Source organism: Nanorana parkeri, unplaced genomic scaffold (assembly GCF_000935625.1).
Source record: "Nanorana parkeri isolate BGI_ZX_2015 unplaced genomic scaffold, ASM93562v1 scaffold2, whole genome shotgun sequence".
In the NCBI taxonomy this organism is placed as follows: domain Eukaryota; kingdom Metazoa; phylum Chordata; class Amphibia; order Anura; family Dicroglossidae; genus Nanorana; species Nanorana parkeri.
Window position 1 is genome coordinate 3,831,716 of NW_017306270.1, and position 27,094 is coordinate 3,858,809.

The 27,094-nt window shown below is 41.6% G+C and overlaps 1 protein-coding gene across 1 annotated transcript in view; it reads right to left on the reverse strand.

The window, feature by feature from the left end:
- The window catches only part of ADAM12 (ADAM metallopeptidase domain 12), a 392,267-nt gene that overhangs the window by 110,886 nt on the left and 254,287 nt on the right, over positions 1-27,094 (reverse strand). Inside the window, exon 11 of the mRNA XM_018558790.1 lies at positions 21,456-21,601. Coding sequence (XP_018414292.1) covers positions 21,456-21,601 — 146 coding nt within the window. The remainder of the gene's footprint in view (positions 1-21,455; positions 21,602-27,094) is intronic.

Here is a 27,094-nt window from a genome sequence, read left to right on the forward strand (position 1 = left end):
AGTTTACAAATGTACAACCATAAAAAAAAAAGTTTATAATTGACTTTAAACCATAGTTTCCATTGAAATAGCCCTAGAACTTGTAGGGTTGGTTTATTAACTTTATTATCTTTATAGCGCAGCTATATTCACATTAATCATTAAATCATTTGAAAATTAAATCCGTATTTTTTAATTGCTCTGTACATTATTGGGTATTAAAAGTTAACATAGATTCACTTAGCTAAATGAATAATGTACTGATTTAGTAAGTCGATCCTTGTGTTTGTATGAGGGCTTAGGGACAATAATCTATAAACGCCACTACATCAAGGACTTCTTTTTTTCAATGTACTCTGCAAATGGTGCGGTCTACATTACTGCTATATAAATTAGTATAATTATACACAGGTAAGCTACATTCAAGGCCAGAGCACTTAAAATGTAAAATCGGTTTAATTTTAACAACTAACTACGAAATGACCAGCTCAATATGGTGTATGCTATACAAATTAATTTCTTTGCGATCACAGAGCAGTACATTTGTATTTGTCAGTAGTTTCGCCATAATATAATAAAGCAGTTGTGTAAAACACATAAGGTAAGGGCCGGGTATTATTATGCCATTCATCACTCTAAAAATTAATGATTAACTAATAACCGGCAGAAATGAGACAACATAAATGATAATATTGATCGTTATAGAAATTACGGACAACGCGCTCCTCGGACGGTCAATAATTTTCTGTTGCAACTAAAACTCTGCCTGTTAATTAAACAGGTCAATCTTATCACTTCATCTCCTTTGCCATGTTTACCTAATTATCTAATAATGCCATGTTCAGAAAGATAACTAATTAAATGAAGACGGCTGTTTGTGGCCCAGTGTAGGAGGTATATAGACGCAACTGTGTAGTCGCTCTTGAGTTGAGAGTTGAGAGCAGGTAAGATCTATTGATCAATTGATGCTTTCTAGGTGAAGTGCTCTAAATCAATGGCATTTCAAATGGAACCATTTTTTTTTCCAGCAAGCATGTATTTTTGAGTTATTATATATTTTTTCCTAATAATTTTTTATATTCCTGAGGATGTGAAACTATACTAAGTGATACCACCTAATCACAAATAATTCAAACCTAGGCATGATGTTGACCGTAAGACTAAGGAGTCATATATTTGATGACATGTAAATGATGTGCATGCCCGATTGGCCGGGAAGATGGCGTCATGCTACCTCGTCATTTCATGAATCATAATATTAAGAAAGTGACCTTAAAGCATTAGTTTGTATTGCTTTAGAAAAAATGTGACCTGTCCCTTTAAGAAAAAGTATCGGTAATTGGTATCTGCGAGTACTTGATCAAAAGTATCGGTACTCGTACTCGGTCTTAAAAAAGTGGTATCGGCGCATCCCTAATTTTTTTCATCCGGGTAACAGGGAATACTGGAGTGTGGATGTGCTCCAGCCGGCAGGGACCTGTTTCTGGTTTTCCCCCTGCAGTGGAGGAGCGGTGTCTATCTTTAAAAGAACACAATTCATATACTACATACTATTATTACATGTAATAATTTCATTAAGATCCGAGACTACAGGTCCTATGCCCAATTGCCTCCCCCCGGAAACCCTTTTGCATCCTTAACTACTCGATCGATAATGCTTTGTGTGTGTTAATAAGATTGCAAGCTTAATATCACTAAATTATTAACTGTGCATATTTAATAGGACTTTTAATTATACACAACTGGGTCTTATACCGGATAGTTATTACATTCGTATAAAATATTACAACGCACTAGTATTGTTCTGAGAATTGGACAATCAGAGAGGCTAAAAACTGACCATCAATGCTTTAGGATTGTGGTGCTTGAACAAAACATAATGCTGCAAGTTCTTTGGAATGCAAGAAGGATAAAAGAACCAGTACTCAGGCAGGAAAACACAGATCAAATATTGGAAGGACCAGTGCTGACACGAATGCTTGAAGGCCAAGCTCCTCTTCATAACAAATTCTAAAAATCAGACCCCCTTGTCCCTTCTTCCTTTAACGTTTTTTCAGTACATACTAAGATACATCTGCCTTCTCCAACTGCCTGCTTTAACTGGGCCTGAGAAGTGAACATCCTCTGGTACTGTAGCGTCCTGTGAAATCAACATACATATACGCCAGGCCGGGCCATAGAGCATAACAACCATTCTAGCTGCAGTAAAAACAGACATTTTTTTGCTCATCCATATTATAGGACAACACAACCCTGCAGGATATTAAAAAAAAACCAACCTTAGCAGGTTGCAAGGTCTATGTTTATATTGTAGATTGTTTTGGAAGATAGCGAGGATATCGAAAGTCTAACTTTATTTATTTTGTATTTTTGATAAAGATGTTAAGAGCTAAAATTTCAATCAGGTTTTAATTTCTACCCATGACCTCAATAGAGAGATTTTTCCTCACTTCCTATCCCTGTGATGCCCCATCATCAAAGGGACAGGAAGACATGGAAGCAATAAAAGGACTAACTGAATGATAGGTTTGCTACACCACTGTATATAATGTCATTGTAACACAGGGTCTTGTCACCCTATAACAGGAAGAGCCTGAACAAGGACCTTCATGACAGGATCACCAGGAAGCTCCTGCACAGAGGCAAAGCTGGATTACTGCACAGAGTTTGAAGAAATACACAAAGCACACCAAGATTGAAGTGAGAATGCACATGCCTCCTGTATTTAGACAATATTTGCTTATCCCAGAGTTCAACTTTAAAGAAATCTATAGATTTAATTATTTCGACTAAATGAATAAATTACTTTTGATATGACATTAACATGTTAAAGTTTATATGCGATTTTAGTGCTTGGGTTACATATATTTATAACAAGCTTTTATTGGTGGTTTCTTTTACATTTTCACATATGCTACTGCCAACTAGAGCATGCAGTATTTTTAAAACAGCATAAAGCAGTGTGCATGAACTAGCGCATATGAACTGACCCGATAGTCAAAATATATTAGCTGGAGTTTGCCTCACAGCACACATAGGTATGAACTATGAATAGTAACTGTTAGTCAGAAGTCCTCTATCTCCTGAGTTACTTCAAGTCCCAAAATTGGGTTACCAGCTGCTGGCTGGCAGAGAACCCCCTGAACGTGCTGATTTTTTTCCAGCTTAAAGGCCACACGTTATTTAATCCTGATTATGCCAACTTGCAGTCCTAGAAAGGGAAGCCAGCAGCAGCATAGAGGGGTTAAATAGCTGCACAGTGATATAAAGTCCTGGTTGGCTCTTGTACAGAGATGCTGCTCTCCACCACATTCACATTATTGAATTCTTCATCGCTGTGACATAAAGAATTGTGGCAGCCCAGCCAGAATTGAAAATAAAGAGAGTGCTGGATATTTTAACACTCCGGCTCTCTGTTGCTGGGGCTCTCATAATTCGATTTAGTGCTTGATTGACACTGACAGCCTGGGGTCTGGTCAAGTATGCGACACATTACAGATTATTGAGTGTTATGGTAGTCAATGTAATTTAATACTTGTACAATATAACCCAGTTAGTGTAGTAAGAACATGTGCCTTCAGCTCTAGCTAATACTGCAAAACAATGGTGTGTTAGCATAGCAGTAGAGCAGCCCCCACCTCTGAACCTGACTTAAATGCCTGGTTCTCTTTCCGTAATACTGCCACTAAGGCAATACAATTGTGGTGTATAGATTTCACTCTCCCATATTTGTTATAGGTTTTATTTTAGATGCACAATCAAACCCAGAGCTCATCATGTCACTCTTCACAGGCAGGGGCCTATGGGGGCCAACTAAACCATATTGCAGTATAAAATGTGAATGAATGCATGCCACTTGTTTTCTTTTATTTTTCCGATGCTTGGAACAATAAAAATGCTTTTAGCTGGAGCTAATTTATGCCTATCCCTTTGCATCAAGGAGGGAGTGTTCAGCAAAAAGGAATGCACTGGGTGTCCCATTTTGACACATGTACACATGGGGTCTAGCAGCACCTCTTGATCAAACAAGGAAGACTTGCATGCAAACTTACTTTAGGGGTATACCTATGAATTAAATGCTGGCATTTATCTTGCCCAGCTGACTGCCTTACATACTAATTTGTTAGAGCTCCATTATTCTCTGCAAGGCTCTGAGCCTGAGAGAAGAAGGCCACTGGAAAAATACATCAACCCCTTACCCATTCTAGTGAATGAGCATTTTAAAGCCACTAGCCATCCAAGTCTCATATGAAAGATCTTCTACTGAGTATCCAGCTTTAAATTAGTAGGATTCACAAGTGCAAAGACAAAACCAGGATATTAAGGGATAATATTGGCAGGCGTGTGTTGCAAATAGCATCTAGAGGAGCTGGAGGCTTCACACCCCAGGTTATGGATACAAAGGAACAGATTGTTTCCGCAGTGGGCTGTGCAAGGACCCAGTGGGGAGAGAAAAGGGGGCTTTTTAAACCAGGATATTAATCTGGCTGCCACATCTAGCGTCAAGAAGGTTTTTTTCCCTGCCCACTATGCATACAAATATTATTAGGCTGGATTTAATTACTATGCAATTCTGTAATACCAACACACAATTTATTATTCAAAATTAGATTCTTGTCATTAAGAGAGTTTTGCTTTAATGTTGTCATATTAGGCAATACAATGTAAATCAAACCTTTAATACACAAAAAACATTTCTTTATACAACCTTTTCCAGTGTAGAACGTAAAAAAAAAAAAACTGTATAGTGCTTATTCCACAGTTTTGCAGCTGAGATATAAACAGTTTTACCATGCTGGCCAATTCCCAGTCATATTAAATATTTATATTGTGATTAGGTAGGAAAAAGATTATAACTTATTGTTTTCCCTCTTCCTTGGTGCTGACTATATGAAAATTGTATGCGAATGCCAGCATACTCACACGGCTTTACAAGGCAGAAAGGATACAAGGAAATCATTTCTGTGTCTTATGGGGATGAGAATAATGAAAATAAAGCTCAAGTGGCCACAAACATTATGGAAGATTCCCATGGCAAAAGGAAAAAAAAACACCCATGGTAACTCAGCTCGTGAATTATTCCCTACATGCAGCATGTGCCCCTGTGCCTTATATGTAGTGAGATATATGCGTAATAATAAGACAACACAACTTTCACCTACTCAATACGTAGCTTAAAGCAGGCCTATGCTCAAAAGTTAACATAAAGCTATATTAAACAGTAAGGCTGTGATAAAGAAAAATATAAATGTCTGAAAAACTCAACTTTTCCAACAGTCCCTCCCTCTGCTGATGCTCTAGGCATTTGGTCCCCCTGATCTCCACTGCAAGGGAAGATCAGCCAATTTGCACTGTAATCCTCCACTTTAGCGGTCACATGCAGGGCCGGATTTCCCAAAAGGCCAACCAAGGCCCGGCCTTGGGGCAGCAGGGAGTAGAGTGGCAGCAGGGGTGTGGAATTCCTATCTCACGATGCCCGGGACATGCAGTTCCTGGCACCGGGCGGGTAGTTGTTTTGTACATTTAGCCCTGCTTTGGGCAAGCAGAGCTAAATGTACAGCGGGGAAGCCGACGCATGTTTTGTACAAATGATCTTCGTGATTTTGCCGAGATCACTTGCATGCAGCCTGCAGGTCTGCCTTTCTCCATGGGGGAGCGGGGGGGAGGGGGGTTGTCGGGTAGGCGAACCTTGGGGCAGCGAAGAGAGTAAATCTGGCCCTGGTCAAATGACAAAGTGTGTAGAAGTTGTTACCATGTGGTTGGCGCTATAGTGAACCTCCAAACTGTCCCTTATTTGGAGGGACTGTTCACCTTTTAGAACCAAATCCCTCTGTCCCTTTTGTCTGATCCCTTTTGTCTGATGTATGGATATCTATAATAATGTTCTACGTAACTGTCGAAAGTGTTATTATGCACTAAATCCTATATCTTATGTCTTCATTATTTTGTTTACTATTTAGAAAAGCCAGTATGAAGGAAAAGTAATGGTGAAACAAAAACAATTACTCTGTTTTACCAATCATTTTGCATATACATTTTTAATGGTCAGCATAAGTGGAAGTTTCAGAAAAGTTCCACAGCTTCAGACCAAATGAGCAAATCAAGCTACCAATGTAGATATCCACAAAACATGACCTGTTAGCGGGGCTGAGGACAGGTTTAGGAAACACTGACCGAGTTATAAGGCTGAAAGACAAAGCAATCTGTCATGACAATACAAAATAAGTGCCTGCACATTCCTGAAGCAACCTCCCAAACCCTCCTGTCAGTTCTGGAAGCTTCACAATTATACCTACAGCAGTTAATTTTTTTTTATTTCATGTCTGTTGGTCTTACACATCCTCCATTAATATTTATTTCTTTTGACCTCATAACATACAGAATTATAACTGCCTTCCAAGTGATATCAATGGCACCTCAAATGGAAAGAAAACAAGGTGGTGCAAAGATTTTGTAGAGTGTGGAGCGTAGAGGTACAAAATCCTGCTCGCTGTAAGCTCATTAGAAATATAAGGCTTCAGAAAATCAGAAGGCGATGATTAGTTGGGGGCAGTGTAGCTGAAACCGTACAGAAAACGAATAGGCAAGAGTCTATACAAAACAAAGATTGATGATTTGCACACTATTACAATTTTCTATGTCCCTTCCCAAGCAGAGATGGGATAATAAAAACTGTACGCCCTGTCTGATTACATGTGTATGTGGAATGTACAGTCACCATTTAAATTGAAAGTTTCACCTAATTTAGGGGACAAAATCTACATAGGTGTTTGAAAATGTAAAGATGCATTTAAAAAAAATTAAAACACTTCTAGAACAAAGATGAAAGAAAACGTAATTGAATCCAATAGCATTTCCAGAATCACATAGTTGCTAGATCACAACATTCTTGGAAGGCCCACTCTTCCAATAATTATTAGGAGCAAGCAATGTTAATTAAATCCACCAGTGAGGTCTTTTACAGAATAACTGGTATATGAACCGATATAACCTCAAACAAGATAACTGAGAGCAAGAGAAAATGAAGTGAAAATAGACTGAGAGGGAATAGTAGCAGGGAGAGGGGAAGGTAGAAGAGAATAAATGCAGAAGGGGAAGGAGGAAGAAGAGGATAAGGAAGGGGAGAAGAAAAAGAAAAAATAGAGGGTGGGCACCATCTTATGGCATTAAACCTTAGCCTGCCTCCATTGTCTCCAACCCCCGGTATCCCGCGTCCTCCGTAGACCCATTACCGTACTGCTCTGTGCCCTCTAAGCATCCGCCACACAGAGGGCTTTGTATTCCTCAGAGGAAGTGTACTCGGTCCAATAAAACCATACATCCCTGGACCCCCCCTTCTGTTCGAGCTCTCTCCACCCGCAGCTCCTCCATAAACCGTGTCTCCTCAATTTTACGGAACCACAAACTGATTGGTGGAGGAGATGACTGTTTCCAATATACCGGAATGCACGCTTTAGCTGCATTCAGAAGGTGGAGAAGCAAGGATTTCTTATACTTTTTCACAGAGAGGGGCGTCAGGTGTAGAAGGAACCCTGCTGGATTCTAACCTAGCTGAATCCCCGTCATAGAAAGTATGGCCTCCCCCACTGTCTTCCAGAATGGCTGGAGTTTTGGACAGCCCCAAAACACATGAAGCATAGTTCCCTCCTGTTCAGAGCAACGCCAGCATAGGGGTGAGCACTGCGACATCCTAGGTACCCTGTACCAACGGGATAGAATTTTAAAATTTGTCTCCTGTATGGCACATGAAATGGAAGACTGATGAGTGTACCGACACATCTTATTGACCTGATGATCTGTAAAGTTGACCCACATTTCCCTTTCCCATGCCACTATATACGAGGGTCTCGGTAAGTCTGGGGGGTGGGAGAGGATATGATATGCCAGAGATAGACCATGACGAATAGGGGAATCGGCCAGACATAATTCTTCATACGGTGCGGGTTTAGGTAGCTGTATAATATTCTTACAATGGCTAGTCAGAAAATGTCTAAGTTGCATCGCGCTCCACAAGGGTAGGACTGGTTCAGTCATATGTTGAAGCTCCAAAATCCAACCGAAGTGTCCGCGCTCCCAGAAATGCATAAGCCGCGTCTTACCCGCTTGCCTGAGGGAATTAAAGACCGGACCCTCCAGCCCGGCAGTGAAACTCGGGTTCCCGAATACTGGAGACATGCCAGTCGACTTCAAGGCGTGTAAAACATAGTCAGGGATCAATCTCATCACATTTAGCGTCGGGCCAATCAAGGGGTGGCGTTTTTGTATGGATCTTTTAACCACCTAGGATTTTGTGTTTCTAAGTATCACCCTGGCATTCATCTTATTCAGCAGGCAACCCCCACATGACTGCTGGTGTTCGCTTTCTTAAAGACTCCATTATATCTTGTGAAAAATGAGGGCCAATGTGCTCCCTGATTACAACACTGGCTTCTGTAGGGATAAAGTGCACATATTAAAATCATGTAACAAGAGGATGAAGTCCTACTCACAACATGAAAGCCGCTGAACCTGGCTAACCCCCCGCTCCATAACTGAATGTCACTATTCCAGCTGTGTGAATTTCTTCACGTGGTTCTGGAGATGACAAAAACTAAAAGGTAACCTGAGTGAGCTGAAATTTTTTGGGACATTTATATTATACTTGTTTATTTTCCTTCTTGGTCCCAACAGCTTTGTTGACCTATTTTGAAACTTCTGATTTCTGATAACACTTTAAACTCCAAGATAATTAAATATTGTCTACATACAAAAGTCATGTGTATTCTTACTGGAATCTTGGTGTGCTCTGTGTATTTCTTCCAGATCTGTGCAGTAATCACGGCTAAAACCTTGCCTCTGTGCATGAGCTTCCTGTAATAAAGACCGGTCACTGCCATGCTCTCATTGTGCAAGGAATATGGTCTTGTCTCGGCCCCCTCCTGTAATTTTCTGCAGACAACATGTAGTGGGTGGAGCCCCCCCACAGCTCTGCTCTAGTTGCAGGCTATGTGCAGCACAGTGATGACGTTACTGCTATTTCTATGGTAATATCTGGGGTTGCAAAGGCATTTGGTGCACACAAAGTGGATTTATACCCTTTGTAGCTACTAAAGAATATATTGAAATAAAAGTTTTTTTTCGGCCTGGAGTTCAGCTTTAACTGAATCAGTAAGTAAATTCCGGTAAAATGTCTTGTTACAATGTTGCCCGGTGGCTGAGCTGGAGAATAGTATAAGGTAAATGTGAAGATGTTCTTGGCGAGCCCACCTCCAGACTCTTCCCTGTAGATTCTGCATTACTGCAATGCCTCAATCATAAGCGGTTGTCAGGAACATTTTAGCATTATCAATTTCAGGCTTCCACAATGGGACTTCTCCACGGTGGAGAGTGAGCACTGGCAGCGAACTGACACTTTAAAAGCCTTGTCAATATGTGTAAACAGCTACAGGGGTGCAGAAGGAGCTCGACGTTTATTGTATACAGCGCGGCATTCCCACAACTGCATGAATACAACATTGATCTCTGTGTAGGAGGTTCTGAGGAAAATCCTTGTCCCAAATGCTTAGTGACATAATCTACTGAAACTGCAATTAACAGTTTGAAATTGAAACCTACAGATATTTCTGAAGGGTTACAGCATAACTATATATATATGTATATATACACACACACACACGCGCATATATACATACATATATATACATACACTCACACATACCTACTGTATACACACATAGATACATATACACACACACGCACACATATACACACACACAAAATGTCAAAGCTGAACTTCAAGCAAAATAAAATGTCTAAATATCTAAAGACAAGCGCAATGTGTATTGTTAGTTGTGTCACTTGGTGTATTGAGTATTTTCCACATGTGGCAGTACTCCAGCTTAAACCAATTCCTGCATTTTGCCTCTGTGCAGAGGTTTCCACTAATAAAGACCGGTCACTGCTGCTCTTGTGCAGGGTGACTGGTCTTGTATCCGCCCCCCCCTCCTGTAGTTCTCTGCAGGCAGTCTGTACTGGGTGGAGTCTGCTGGGTCCCTCCCACAATTCTGCTCTCTGTACAGGCTATGTGCAGCCCAGTGATGATGCCACTGATACTTTGTACTATCTAGGGTTGCAGAGGCATTTAGTGTACACAAAGTGGATTTAGATCCTTTGTGGCTATTAGGAGATAGATTTAAATGAAAGTATTTGTGTCTGGAGTTTAGCTTTGAACAAATCAATAGCTTCTGAAATAAATGTAGAAAGCAAATAATAATTGTCTGTACCTCCTTTGGTTTTATTGCACCATTTGGAATCCTGTCTCAGAAAAAAAACACACTTATGTACATTCCAAGCACCAAGTAGCTATTGTCCATCATTTAATTTTATCCAATAGCAAACCCTATTCTTATGTATGCAATGAATCAGTCCTCAGCTGTATATAACTGACTAGAATCTTCAGGTTTAGGTATGGCATCGCCAGGAAGCATTCTGAAGCTAGGGTCTCCAGTCAAGTGTATCTTAATACATTACGTGTTTTATTTAGTTTTGGATTAAAATAATCAGGGAAGTATTAGAGGAGATCTATGAGGTGAGTGATTTTCACTCAACCTCATAGTTCAAGCCGACGTGTGACAATGAAACTGTCACACGTAGGCTCTATAGATTGGGGAGTGGCTCGCTCACTTCTCAATCCTGTCCCTGCATAGAGCTGTGACGGTCACTCACGGCTCCCTGCAGGTATTCCCCCTCCCCGCTCCGATCCTCCAGCGCTGACTGGCGTAACGGATGGGGAAAGGGGCGGGTACAGCTGGCTCTGCTTCTAGATAGGTAGAGCCAGCTCTCACTCACGCAGCTGGGTGGATCTCAACAGTAGTGTCGGGATCCGTCCCGGCTGCGGCGGTCTCAGTATAATGCGAGCTGTAGCTCCCAATATACTGGGTCACGGGAGGAGGTTAGTATATGTCCTCCAGTGACCCTTAGGAGAACTATGGGGAAAAACACTTACCCCATAGTTCTCCTTTAATAATGATTTGCTCTGGGTATCATATATGATAGGTATATCACATTATTTTTTGTTATCTATTAACTGTACACGCTAATGTCCTGTAAGCTGTAGAAATAACTTTCTGCAGGGATTCCCCAAGTCCTAATAATTATTTTGATGGTTCCGCCATGGTGAAAAGGTTGAGAAAGGCTGAATTCTAAGTTTGAATCACGTCAAATTTAATGGCTTCATCTTAACAACCAGGCATTCTCTAGTATGAATGCCTTGCAAAGATTATAAGCTAGCTGGACCTTTCCGCTCTCCCTCCGGCCGTGCTTACCTTGATGTACAATAGACTAATCACTATGTTTGTTGAGGAAAAAAATATATATAAAGAGCAGGAGGAGAAATGTTTTGATACAGTGGCTGTGTGTGCACAGATAAAGAGAGAGGGTTAATTCCCAAAAGTCTCTCCGTAAAAACCAGCGTTAAAAAAAAGTAAGTACCTGAAACATAGGGCTCACGTGGGAAGAATGTTCCTGAGGAAAGAGAAGGAATTGCTGTAACAAGGGTCAAATTTTCAAGATGAGAGCAAATGCGCTGGAAGAATACGTGAAAATGTTTTATTTCCACAACCAAGACCATAAAGCAGACTCCTGTTACACTCTATCATGTTCTGCAGTAACGACTAAATTATAGACATGTGGGCGGTTAGCAGCAGCACCAAGAAAAATGGATGAGATTTCTTCATCTGAAACAAACGGGCAGATGCTGTCAAATGGGCTGATCTTGAACTAGCAAAGGCAACCATGGTGACCTTGCTCTGTGGAACTTCAAGTTTGAAGGCCGACTCCACGTTTAAAGGTGGTTTATATAAGCGAGGCCGAGAAGGTATGACACCCCCCCTAAAAAAAAAAAAAAAAGACGCTCTGAAATAGCCACAAAGTATAGCTACAAATCTGGGTTGAATGACCTCCGTGTCACTCAACCCACTTCCTGCAAGCCCTGACCATTGGTGCCCCCCCTTCCTTTGGGGGCACCTCATCACTCCTGTACAGTATGGCACGAATACGTCAAGTCTGACACAATTTTATCTCTTGATAGTCTTATATAGTCAGCATGTTATGGTTTATTACTGGCTTCCTCCACTTCCTCTCCAGTGTTCTGTTCTGGCATAGCTGAGTAACAGCAACACCCCTCAATACAAGAGTTTAAGTGTAGTAGCTCTATCACTGGTACCTACTGAACTGAGTTGGCATATTTAGACTCCACATACGACAATAATACCGGGTGATGTAGGATCTGACAGATTAAACCACAGGGTTCATAGGGGTAACAGGCATCCCACATTCCTTAAGTGTTGAATGCAGCAACGTTTTTAGTAGTGGCATCTCTTCAAGACTACAAGACTGGCAGTGCGAGCAGCTGGATAGGTAAGTGTTAAAGCTTTTATTTATGGACAGACCATATTTACAACTTCTTAAAGTACTGAGTCGCCTTAAGACCATACATTATTGGGTACCTAAAGCACCAATGCCCGTTCTTGGTGTCTAGTGTAGGAGATCAACTATATATTGCTGTATATTAACAGCCTTCTAAAAGTCAGGACAGAATGAATTCTTAATAGATTATAATTAGAGACCTAAACAGTTCTGCCAAATCAAAGTACAGTGCACAAACATTTGGCTGGACATACATTCTTCAATATTTCTACATCAAATAAAAATACAATATCATAATTCTTATTTTACGCAGATATGGGTACTTTGACGTTAATGTTTGTGAACCCTTACACACAGATAACTGGCATTTCAGACTCACTCGTTCTTTGAGAAGGAAAATGGTGTCATTACGATCCTTTTTATGATAAGGGAAAGCAGGGTAGGAAACTTAATTTTCCACAGCATTACCCTGCAAGTTTTTTTACGGTGCCTTTTAGAAAACGGTCTGACATCTGACACTGCCGTGACATCGGCTACGGAAAATGATTATATGGCAGGTTAGGTTAAAATACCAAGAAAAAAAGCTTTCATGTGTGATATGAGCAGAGAGGTGCAGTTCCACTGCATGTATCTTTCCTATCAGTGACTTCCAGGAGAATTAAATGCTGTGAGCCTCCATTTCCTCTATAAATTATGGTGGTCTTCTCTCTAGCAGCAGGGTTCTCATTTAGAAAGCCACCCAGCTGTGTTCACACGTATTCTACTTCTGCCTAGAAACTACAAACACGAGACTGGCAGGAGATAACAGTATGGATCTGGGGAAAGGTATGGTAGAAAAGCACTGAGACAGTAGAAAAAATATTTTCTAACATTTCTCACAGTTACTAAAAAAATAACATTGCAAGATTGTGTTAAAGGAAAACTACGGGGCCAGGTCTTTTCCCCATAGTTATCCTAAGGGTCACGGGAGAACACAAACTAGTGTTCTCCCGTGACCCAACGCTCAGTATACCGCAAGGTACAGCTCGCGGTATACTGAGACGCCGCAGCCGGGAAGGATCCCGACAATACTGTCTGGATCCACCCAGCTGCGGGATTGACAGCTGGCTCTGCCTATCTAGAGGCAGAGCCAGCTGTGCCCACCCCTTACCCCGTCCGTTTCGCCAGTCAGTACTGGAGGATCGGACAGGGGAGGGGGGAATCCCTGGGGGGAGCTGTGAGTGACAGTCATGGTTCTCTGCAGAGATAGATCGAGAAGTGAGCGAGCGACGGTATGTGTTCGCTCACTTCCCGATCTACTGAGCCGACCTGTGACAGTCTCATTGTCACAGGTAGGCTCAGATTATGAGGCTGAGTGAAAATCACTCACCTCATAATTCTCCTTTAACTGATAGAAGGTGATCAGTGTAACAGCATGAAAGCGGGTCAAAGGCGGCAGTTAGGAGGAAGCACAGGGGTGCCAAACTGGCTCTGAACATACCAAAACACATTAGATGATCACATACCTCCGAACTGTCCCTCGTTTGGGACCAAAGTAATGGTATGAAAAAAAATTCTGGTTTTCACCAATTCATTTTCGCATATAAATTCTTAATGGTCCACATAGCTGGGGATGTGGCAAGAGTGTGTCCATTGCCTAAATATATTGTGCTGGATTGTATCCATGTTCCTCATCTCATAAAATTGGAAGTGATGTGATAATCAGCTAATTCTATCAAAAATGGTGGGGCAGAGCAATCATTCAGTTGCCTGGTACCAGAGCCCTTAAGCAGTATCCTTGGCCAAAATGTTCTAGGTAAATATATTTTTCAGAAGTTAAAAAACAGAGGTTTTAGTTGCACAACAAAATATGTGGAAGCCACACTGACTCATCAAGGCCCCTCTGTGTAGTGTGGTCCCAACTCTAATCTATGAGGGCCTCCATCTTGGAGCATACTGTAGATAGCAAAGGATGAATTGTGTGCAGGTTCACGAGGAGGCAGAACTAAACTTTGAGATATTCTATGCGGACTACAGTTCAATGATATCAGCTCAACTGAGTAAACACTGCGTATTTAGGTACATTGTCAAGGTTTCTTACCCTTCCTTGTCCAGTTACTTACAGCATGGCTTGTGTAGTGTTTCTGACAGTTTGTTCTTCTTTGGTGCCCTCTTATGACCAAATCCATTATCATCATCATTCTGCAACTCTAGCAAAACTCCTAACAAATTCCTGTCTCAGAGTGATGGAAACACCATCTCACTATTTAATCATGAGCTTGTCCATTCAGTCTCCACCCTTGCGTGTGCTCTGATCTACCAAGTACTCTGCAGTTGTTCGTTTTTCCGTTTATGACCCTGGCTCTGGCTGACTGATCTCCTGGTTCCTGATGGATATTGTTTCAGTTCATCCCGCTCTCACTGTTCCCTGACCTGGTTCGGCTGACTACCTGCTTTGACATTTGACCTCTGGCTTGGCCTGGACGACATCCTGGACTTTCTCCACTGTTGTTTGCCATTTATGTTTATTGTAGTTTTCAATAAACTCCTTTTATTTTTTTAAACCTGCACTTTAAGTTTCTGTCTGGTATCTCTAACACACATCAGTCCAGGATACTAGGTCATGCCAACTGTGATTCCCATAAATAGCACAGGTAAGTCCACAGTGTCAATTACTGAATCATCCATTAAAAGGCACACGTTTCAAAGGCCCAATTTCCAACCATAAGATGAGTCACCTCCATTGGAAAGATACTGTCCACAGTCACCCCCATATGGAATGATACTACTTCCTCAGTGGCAATAACTGGAATCTAAGTACTTTTATATATTCTATAATACACAGGTTAACAAAAGGTCTCCAATCAGCCTTAACTAAAAGGTTACTATTCAGGTGACTCCTAGTACCAGCACAGGTGAGCCCACATGTAATGTAAAGCAGTAGTGCTTACAGCTTAAAATTAGAGGTGCCAATCATGGCTGGCTCAGAACGCCTTGACCCCTAATGTCACCCCTGCAATCTGCTAATGTCACTCAAGCAAGACTGTGCTCGATTAGCCTCTTTCCTGGACAAAGTGGCAAGAGATTAGCATCCAAACCTGGAAGTGCACAGCACTGAGTGCTTCCGGGTTCATTCTTCACAGGTGAAATCAGTGAATGGATGTTGACTGATCCCCACACCACTCTTAAACTTACATTTGCCATAAAAGTCCCAAGTAAGCCCAGGAGGTTGTCTAGGAGAGGCACGCAAGCCCAGGACACATGATAGGGAGAGGGCCAGGCTGAAGGGGTGGCATATACTACTATAATAGAAAATAATACTATACTATAATAGCAATTGGCGGCTTTACAGTTTTAAAATCCACTGCTTTTACATTACATGAGGACTCACCTGTGGCAGTACAAGAAAGACAACAGCTCACTTTAAAAAAGTTAACAAATTCCCAGCTAAGTCTGCTCACATGGTGCTGGCAAACAAAAGGGTTAAAGGACCCATTTACACCTATGCGTTTTTAACACACATGTTTTAGCACACATCGCACATGGAGAGGTTCTGCCATTGTTTTTAATAGCGCTGGTTCAAATATATGCAAAACACTGAGAAGCATTGGCCACAAATGTCCCATTTTGTTCATCCAACGATATGCATTATAAAGGCTTCAGAACGGAAGCTCAATGCATGTCCAGTTATTATGAAGCACATCATAAACCTGCTGTGGCATAAGCACATAAGTATGAATCCAGTCTTAATATTTTGAATGGAGCCTGAAAGTGTTAAAAATAATCAATTTTTTGTGCTGTCTGTCCCCTATGATAACCGTCACAAAGTGAGCATATAAGCGGCAATAATAAGCTGACAGAGGTTCTATAAAAAGAAAGTCTTTTTTTGATACACTTTAATTATGTAGATTTTATAACTGGTGAAGTAGAGGCTCCTTTTAGGCCATCTCCATCATCCACAAATGCGTCTTGTTTAATCCACAATGTACAAATAAAACCAGGCTGATCATGTCCTTGTGCAAAGCGAATTGTACTGTGGAAGGGAACATATCTTGTTTGTAGAGGTTTGCAATCCTCGCAGATAGCACTGAAATGGTCGTTGTATTGTTGATGGAGTGCATTATCTCCCGCCTCACATCCACATCTGCTAATGTCCCCGTATGATCTGCATTAGAGGCCAATGCGATGATCATTCTACTCACACACAGCTTACCGCTCCCAATGTCACCACCTATCCGGGATGGCAGAAATGATTTATAGGGAAATGTGTTATCGGGTTTCCATCAAACGGCAAATAGATGGGTATGCTTCAAAATTACAGCTTCAAAATTACAGCTTGTCTGACAGGTGTGGTATTGCTGTGCTTTTAACCATAATATTATTGATTTTAACAGAATATATATTCCCCCCCGTTCCCACCATCCCCCCCCAGCACTCGCTCTTTTCAGAGGGGAGAGCTAGAAGAAAATGTTATCTTAAACTGGCTTTGCAGATCTTTGCCGGATTATTACACTCAGAGCCCTGCTGTGCAATAAGCATCTTGGCTGTCCACAGACGGAAAACAATATGGCTCATATTTTGCATGTGAAGAATAAACAGCTTCAACGATTAAAGAGGACCTGTCATCTTCTGTGATGGTGAAGGCTGATATAGGTAGATGCAGCCTATAAACCCATTAAAGCCAAAATCCAGACAAATATTTATTTTCTTTAATTTTTGATAGACTGTGGAAAGGTTAGAACCTCTGTCAAGTTTTTTTTTGCTGCCTGTGTCCCAATTTGGGAGATTCTTCACACTCTTTTTGTCTATTTGACAAACAAGGAAAAAAAGAGCAAAAATTCCCCCCTTTTTTTTGATAGAACAGGAAGTAAGGGATAATTCCACCAATGGAGACACAGGCAGAAATTAAAATACATTTGTTATTATTTGAAAAATACTTAAAACTTCAATGTTCATTTGATTGCCGTCTCCATAGACCACGCAGAGCCCACCAGAAAAGCTGCAGAGCCCACCAGAAAAGCTGCAGAGCCCACCTGACACCCCTCAGAGACCCCGCAGAGCCCATCTGAGACCTCATGCAGCCCACCTGAGAGACCCTGCAGAGCCCACCTAAAACACAAGTAAGTAATTAAAACACATTTGTTATTATAGTGAAGAATACTTAAAACCTTGATGTTCATTTGATTGCTGTCACTATAGACCCTGCACAGCCCACCAGAGACCCTGCACCTACCAGAGACCATGCACAGCCCACCTGAGACCCCACAAATCCCACCTGAGAGTGACCCTGCGGAGCCCACCTGAGACCGTGCGGAGCATTCCATAGCCCCCTCAGAGCTCACCATAGGCCCCACACAGCCCACCAGAGACCCTGCATAGCCCACTTGAGACCTTGCACACACCGGAGACCCTGCATAGCCCACCAGAGAGTGACCCTGAAGAGCCCACCAGAGAGTGACCTTGAAGAGCCCACCATAGACTCTCTATCGATGGCTCTGCAGGGTCTCAGGTGGGCTGGTTGGGGTCTCTTTCCCTGCACACCTCTTACTAGTCAGCTCAGAGCTGCCTGCTGCTGGGCCATAAGCCTCCTCCAACGCTGGGCCTCAGGCTCCTCCTCCACCACCATCGCTATGGCGGTAGTTACGCCACTGTGCACCACACTTTACTATCCCTCCACTCAGTTGTTTCTTTCACAGAAGTCACATCTCCCGTCTGAGCTCCTCCTGGAGTGGAAGTGAGGTGGATTGTTTTGGAGTAAATTAGCTGGTGAGAATAGACCTGTACAGAGCCAGCACCCTGATTGCAAGGACCTAGAACTAAGCATTATGGGATTATGCGTGTTTTGACCAGTGCTTAAAAAAATAAAACGATTGGGTATTTTTATGAAACCCTACGACTCAATTCTGGATGCTTAGACAGATTTCAGGTCATGTGGACACACCAGAATATATACCCTTGTGTTTTCAAACAATAGTAAAGTGCCCTGAGACTGCTGCTGGGCGCCGCTTTCTTAAAAGTGATGTCAGCAGTCCCAACAGGCTCAGGGCACTCAAGTGACACTCTATAGCAGGGGTATTGAATAAAATTTCAAGGGTGTCCGGTGAGTAAAATTTTAATTGAACAGGGGTCCGAATCGCAGTCCGGACAGAACGGTCATGCAGTCCGTTTCCGTGCTGCGGTCCCCTATTCAGGCTGTATTTACATCAGCAGCTTCACTACAACACACAGTTGCTGGTGTGTGTTAACAGGCACAGTGTTGATGTGTTGATCCTGGAACATCACACTGTTGTCCCCAGTTAGTGGACCCCATCGGAGTGCCCCCTTACATTGGTTGTCCCCATAAGAGTGCCCCCTTACTTTCATAATTAATGTAAAGGGGCCAGCCAATGTGAGAGAGAAATCCTTTGGGAGTTTTCCCCATCAGAGTGCCCTCCTACATAGGTTGTCCCCTTTAGTGTGCCCTTTTATATTTTTCCCACACACCTGCTTTAATTGGCAGGCCAGGGCAGGAGACGGGAGACAGAGCAAGCTGAAGTACAGGACAGAAGGACATACTCTTCTGTCCCTTTTTAATGCCGGGGGACACATGCAACGACACACTGATTGCTAGGACCACCGGCGGACCTAGCAACCAATGACTGTGGAGGAGTTGGACACCTGACATCATTGGTTGCTAAGATGCCAGCGGTCCTAGAAACCAATGACTGTAGAGGTGGTGGACACCTAATGCCATTGGTTGCTAGGACACCAGCAGTCCTAGCAACCAATGACTGAAGTGGTGGGGGGTCTGCGCTATGTTAGGACTGGCAGTGGATGCACTAGCCTCAGAGGCTGGTGTATCCACTGTCAGCCAGCCATAACCCAGTGCAGATAAGTGATCACGGTCCACACAGAACTGCCACTTGGACCACGGTCTTACATTTAGGGAGGCTTGTTCTATATTCTCCTTTACTGCACCCCCAGCAGCTATATAAAAGGTTATGTAGGGAGGGTTGGAGGAGTTGGGCCAGCACAGACAGTAACTGGACACTCCCAGAAAAGGAGAGGGTTATAACGTGCAAAGAGGAGTAGGCTGTGCTAGGGAATTAAGTCTTCCTGAAGATTTATTTCACACATACACTTATTTCTGGTGAGTCAGTGGGGAAAAAAAGTAGAAGTCCCCTGTAAGCTGGTCATATATGCACAAATCCGTCTGTTTAACCATAATTGTAAGTATATTTTCACCAGGCTACTCTGATTCTTCCCAGCTTCCTCACAGCTGGACATAGCAGGTAGCAATATTGCATCCCCTTTTATCTTATTTAAAACAGCCAAACGTGTCTCTCTATCCGGGAAATAAGGCCAGCAATTCAGGTAAAAAGTCCCATTATTACAGCTCGCAAAAACAACCTTGCATTGTTGCCCATTACTAATAACCACAAGTAGAAACAGGCACTTAGACTGCACAATAAACTGAAAGTTATTTCTGAAACTCAGATCATGCAACCCACCATGCACTGATACAAGTTTATTTACCAGTCTTACACCCGCTTTCCATTACTCAGAAATATATAACAGTAGTTAGTGTCCCAGTGTAATTGGAGGGAGTACTACACTCCCCTCTAGCATAGCACCATAGCATTGGGTTTAGAGATTCAGGTAGGTAGTGTCCCAATGCAATTGGAGGTAGTACCATGGCCTTGGGTTTATAGCTGTTGGTTTTCAAGTGCTCAACAACAAAAAAACAATCACTGGTGAGCTGGGATTCCCAGTTATAAAAGATGACATTGTTTGCCAATAGCAGAGATGTCGTTTTTTGACCATCGCACTAAAAGTTACATCTCTACTATCTGCAGAAATGTCATTCTTTCTTGATTACACCTCAATATCCTGTCCATAAAGTTACAAGGGAACCAAGATAATGTCCAGCTCAAGTGTTATAAAAAGATGTAGTATAATAAAATTTAACTTGATATACTGTACATAAATGTCAGTATAGGTGGCCTGTGAGGAGTTGAAACTGTATCACAGCAACCAGATCCGGTTATCTGGTCTATTGGCTATGAACGTGTGATAAGAGAAATAGATTTTAATGTCACACTTCAGTGCAGTGGATTCATCAGATTACAAAGAAAACAGTCACCAAGTCATCCTTCCTCAAGTCCATCCTACAATCATTCAACTACAATATTTCACATCATAGCATATTACTTTTCTACTGCTTATGATAGATAAACAAGTGTTTTTCTGCATCGCTACATCTTTGTGAAAGGAGAACCTCACTCGTGGGGGCATTTATGGTCCTCCAAGTGTTTGTTGCTGCATCCAAAAAAAACATTGAAAGTATTGAAAAAGATATTCCATCTGTTTGTAGCAATGTCAGCAGAGCTTATTAAAACAGAAGGAGGCTAAACTGTGGTTCTGACTGTTAAGAAACTATCCCAAACGAGCTAAACTGAAAATGGAACGGTACAAAGCGCATTGGTGGTTCAAACATTTATCTTCACGAAAAACGAACCAGGCAGACCTTACATGACCATAGTAACTAAAGACCGGCTTTGCAAGTTAGGCCAATACCTGCAATCTAGATTGAAAAACAGCTGAATAAAAATGATATATCCCCAATATCAATAGTGCAGTTTTCAAACCAGTTATGTATGAAAAAATTCAAACTTACTGATCATGGACCAACTTGACTGCTGAAGATTCAGAAAAAGCTTTGTTGACAAATGAATCAAAGAATGCATAAAAGATTAAAGTGTATGTACAGCCAGTTTTGGATAGAGTAGGGAAGTGAGAGGAAATCCCCCAAAGTAATGGTAATTACCATCTTAGGTAATCAAATGTGTCCCGAATGAAAAATTCCTCTCAACTCTAGCTTTTATGACAACTCTAAAATTTAGGATTTACTTGCCATCTTGTTGACAAAGGTCACCAAGGCAAATAGAGGGGTGAGTATTGCAAGCAAATAACCTGGCAGAGGGTCTGGCCGTCTCTTGTTCTATCCAAGACAAAAAAAAAGTTTTGCCTTTACACTTCAAATAAAAGTAATTCAGTGTTATGTTGTATAAACAGCAAAATGTAATTTATACCATAATGGAATAAGGACTTACGCAGTGGAAGGGGTCATGATGCAGCCCCCCTTGTCAAATCCCTTGCAGTTGCAACCCCTTTCCAGAGTGTCATGATTCATTCCAAAGTTGTGCCCGAGCTCATGGGCAAGTGTAACAGCTGCTCCCAGTGGGTTGTCCGAATGATCCTTTGAAAAAAAAAGGGATATGTAAGTAAGTAGAATATAGGCTGAATGTCAGAACAGGTTCGGCTGCCTATGCATCCTGGTGAATTATTTTAGAACTACGGAGTACCATAGAAAAAAAAAAAAGTATGCAGCAGCACTTAATTATAAGAGCATCTGTAAGATAATTTTACAATGGTGATTGTGACTATCACCATTGTCACTGCTGATTCACACGCCATTATCAATCAGTACCTGGCCACACCTAGCACACCTAGTCCTGCTCACAGTTTTCTCGATTGACAGCACTGCCTCTGTTGCTGAAACAAGGGGCAAGAACGTGAGGATTATTAGATCATAAGGAAGGATAAGTTTTGTATAGTTAGGCACTCTTCCCTCTATGTTCAGCATTGAAGAAACAATAGCAATACATTCTGGAAATAGCCAATCAGACTTTAGATGAGCAACATGAACAAGTCCACCAAAAAGTGTATAAATATACCATACAGGACTTGTATTTACAGTAGCTGCTTTGTGCCAAATGAGGGCCCTCTATCCTAGGCCTGGGTTGTATACAGGGCTTTCTACATCAGGATTAAGTGCTGCATCTGCTCATCACTAAGCCCTGCCCAAAGATATTTAACTGGCAAACACTTAAGCCTCTACTTGCCACAGAAGCTCTGGCATTTGACAATTGAACACGAGGCCTGTATTCAGTTTGGATATAGTGTCATTCCCAGGCATAAAAGAACAAACTTTAAGTTCAGCACATGCACTAACAGGCAGCACAGGTATGTGCACCTTACTAGAACTGTTAGTATATTTACTTTGTGGACATGAGAGGTGAACTTAAAATCTTTTTTCCAGTGTGCTGAGAAGAAACAGTACATGCAGGGCCTGTAAAAGCAGAGAAAATGAAATCCATGGTGTTGTTCATCAAAACCAATAGGCTCTTTTAAAAGATCCTATTCTTTAAATATGACATTTGGAACCCAGTTGGATACTTTGAATAGGAATTTTCCTCCATTTTACCAGAACATTGTTTTTGTAAACAGGTGCCCAAAAATAAACGGAATATTTTGGTCACACTAATGCTTAGTATATGGAGAAAAGTATGGCTTTGTCTTTTGTGTCCATTGCTTTAGAAGCTAACAAATTGGAACTGCATGCTGTTAATAAAGCCCATCTATGGTCAAAGCTCAGAACCATGTAGCTGCCAAATCTACCCGTGGATGTAGGTCAGCTGGTATTGGAAAGGCTATATTGTAAGGGCTATATTCCAAAACATGGCTTTGTGTCCTCTAAAGACACACAGAAAAATGTACTTTTAATCCTAAACTCTGCATAATTTATAAACAAGTTAAAGTAGCACTGTATTTGCCCAAAACAAAGTCATGCCACAGGATGGTAGTAGGTAGCATAAAGTATCTGCCATTTCCACAGTTCTCCTTTGTCAGATACTTTTCTTCAGCCCCCTGAAGATCCTGTGCAAGTTTGGAGAGTATACAAGCATATGGTGCTTATTATTTTTTTTTTAGAATACAGAGCTTTTTTTTTTTTTCTCAAGAGTACCGGTCCCTAAACTTAACCTTAGACAATTCAGAGAGTATAAATCATTGATCACTCTATGAACGCGTTTACAAAATTACTTTTCTAAACTAAGATACCTTAGTTTATAAGTATGTTACCTTTAAATGTCCTGTAAAGACTAACACACTGCGGATAACTGGTGCTGTTTCAGAGAAATATTCAATGTTTTACACAATATAAAAAGTGGCAAATGCAAACGAATGCATACTACCAATACTGAAAAAATTACCCCAAAAACAGAACCTGAGGTTTCTCTGGTTCTGACATATCAATGTTAAAACACAGCTTCTGTTGGCTGTGCTATTTCTGTAGCTAGGTTCACCCATTCTCCTGACTTTTCAGCCAACCCGTCTACAACAACTGCTCTAATCAACACATGGCAATCTCTGCCTTTTAAGCGAATGACTTGATTCTGATGACTTTTTCTTGAAAATAGCTGCTTCATTTAACACACGCAGACAAGACTGATGACACATTTGCTCCTTCCTGCCCCAATAATCTGAAGGTGATTACCAGCGCTGAATACAATTGTGCAGCAATCTTTCTTTTTCCGGGAGCCCTGTGACTTCTGCCATATGCAGGCCTCAGAAGGGTTAAAAAAATTGTGGTGCTGTCTGGGCTTCTATTGATTGATGCATGGTTTAATTTATGGCACTGGCAACCAAGGTCTGTTTCCCCTATTCAGCATGTATCACCTTTCGCACAAGAAATAACACTCACATTATGCTGGCACAAAACATTTTTATCATTTGGGCTTTTCAGGGGCACAGGCTTAAATCTTCTTTGCAGACTTTTAAAAAGAAAAAGTTTCTGAACTGCTGAACAAACAACCAGATGGCCTACCCCAAAACAAAAAGTGTATTGTAAAGCCTCATAGACCATCCACCGTAAATAATAGTTCAGCTTTGGCGGCTATGCCAATCAATACCCCAGCTTCTAATATTTCTTGGGCACTCATGGGGGCATCATATGGGTTGAACATAAACCCTTAATGCACTAGCCATCAGAACTGTTCAATTATGTTACATTCTGAATAAATAGCAACAATATGTAAAAAAAATCTGAGGGTTTAATGTCACTTTAAACCAAGAGAAAGTTGTTGGGGGGGGGGTCATAAATGTTGGACCTGGGAGTAAATAATGTATCCTGATAACCAAAAGACAGGATAAATAAGCATGGAATGACCAATAAACCCTAAACAGATCAGAGATATATGACATACATGAATATAATGATGTTCTGTATATTCATTAAAAGTTCTGGTTTTCTGACACACTACCAGAACTTTTTAGGAATATACAGAACATCTTAATATTCATGTATGTCGTATATCTCTGATCTGTTTAGGGTTTATTGTTTTATGTAGACATGTCTTAAAGGAGAACTATGGGGTCAGTGTTTTTCCCCATAGTTCTCCTTAGGGTAACGGGAGGACACAAACTAGCGTCCTCCCGTTACCCTAAGCTCAGTATACCGCGAGCTACAGCTTGCGGTATACTGAGACGCCGCAGCCGGAGCAGATCCCGACGTAGATGACGGGATCCGCCCAGCTGCGTGAGTGACAGCTGGCTCTGCCTATCTAGAGGCAGAGCCAGCTGTACCCGCCCCCTCCCCCGTCCGTTCCGCCAGTCAGCGCTGGCAGATCGGAGCGGGGAGAGGGGAATCCAGCCCCTCCCCCTGCCACGGCAGAGAGCCGTGACAGGATCGAGAGGCGAGCGAACCCGGTATGTGTTCGCTCACCTCCCGATCTACTGAGCCGACCTGTGACAGTCTCATTGTCACAGGTCGGCTAGAACTATGAGGTGAGTGAAAAGCACTCACCTCATAGTTCTACTTTAAAGACAATACCACAATTGCATCAATTGTAATAACCCTGCTAATCACATTTAACATCTAATCTGACCACATCACCTAACCTCACTTTCAGAAAACATTATCCTTGTGAAAAGACAACACATTATATGGAGTCCTTAAGGCTGCTAACGGCTAGGCACTGACAACATGAAAACAAAATTAGCACCGGTGAGTGACCACTCACATGCCATTGTTGGACAGATCTTAACTAAAAAAAAATAGCTCTGGGGGGGCGTGGCGAGCTGCCGAGGAAGATGGCCGTGGTCTAACGGAGCTCCGCAACACCCGGTCCCCAGAGAGCTATCATTAGCCAGCAGAAGCTGGCTAACGGTACTAGCATACCCAGCCCTCGTCCCTGCTACCGGACACCCTGCGAGGGGGATATGAGGAGGAGGGACCATGTTGGAAATTCCCAACTGCTCCCCAATTCCTCTTCAAGCACTTCCCTGGCTACCGGCAGTTGATAGACCCCGCTCTCTCAGCCCTCTGATGAAACACGCCTTGAAAGTGTGGGACTCACTGAAGTATTCCTCCGGTCTGATATCCCCCTCCTTACCCCTTCTCCCTTTACTCTCGCAACCTTTATTTGTCCCAGCATACACTGAACCGACCAGGTTCAGATGGTGGACCGATAATGGTTTCACTAGTCTGTATGATTTCTATCGTACCCCTGTCTTACCGACTTGGTCCTAATTTGTAGTGTTTGCATTGACATACTGTTGATTGTACTACGTTACCTATGTGGCCGCCTGTAGCCGGCAAGCACTGTACAACATGCTGTTTGCATTTACCTTGAAAACCCAATAAATATTTGGATACAAAAAAAATAGCTCTGCCCCCAAGACACAACAGAACTTGCATCTCAAAATTTATTTTAAGTTGGCCATGCTGCCAATCAGCAGGATATATTGGAGGGCGTGAGAACAAAGTATGTCAAGGAGTCAGATTCTGTCCTGCAAATTAACTGCTTCTGATTTTTTTATTTTTTTTAGAATAGGAAATAGTTTATTCGGACCAGTTAAAGTGTTGACTCACTATGCTCTCACAACACGTGAGAACATAGTGACTCAACACTTTAACTGGTTCGAATAAACTATTTCCTATTTTAAAAAAAATAAAAAAATCCATGTTTCTATTAGACCAACATTCTTAAAAATACAACATTTTGAGGAAGGTGATGGCATCACAGTGGCATGAGTTATATAGTATCTTAGAACACATTAATGACTTTTAGTTACTATCACTAGGTTCTTCATAACACAACATTGCTTTTGATAAAGATTGACAGGCATTCTTTAAATGTAAAATGAATTCACTTCACGGCGGGCAGCAAGTTTACCTGCTGTATTTTTGCATTTAATGAAGTCTTTATTCATTCTTAAACGCTAAACTCTAAAAGATGCTTAGTATCTTAAAAGCCTTCACCAGTAAACAGATGTTTGTCTTGTAGATCACATCTATGATAGTGTATGTAAACCCCAACATTAAACTATTTGCTCCCTTTTGCTCTGTTACATATACAGTTCAAAATAAAGTGTTTTGTTATACAGAAAAGAAAGCATGTTACTGGCGGGAGCAACAGGTGAAAATGAAGCAAATAAAGCCCCCCGGAAAAAGAAAGGGACTGGTAAGCTGCAATATTAAAAAGGATGTTCTTTAGATTCACTGTCAGACATATTCACTTATGTACATTACATCTGGCATAGCAGCCCCTCCCGATTTTAGTTAAAAAAAAAAAGTCATTGCATTGCAAACTGTCTCAATTACAGGGAGCGAACAACACAAAGTGTACCGTAAGCACAGCTTTAATTGGCCACATGTTCCTGTAAAGAAGAGGGATTTAGAGAATCTGGCCTGCAGCTTTCTGTAGTGTTTAACAAGAATTCTTAACATGCTGTGCCAGCTTGAATCCGCAACCTTTTTCTATCTTCATATAGAATGTGTACTTAATTCACAGTTGCTTATGAAAGCTTTGTGTTTGCATCATTCCCGGCATCATTACAGTTCTCTAGAATGTAGGCTTACTTGGCCTGGGATCTCTCCCATATTGCTTCTTGTTATCGCTGCAGCTTG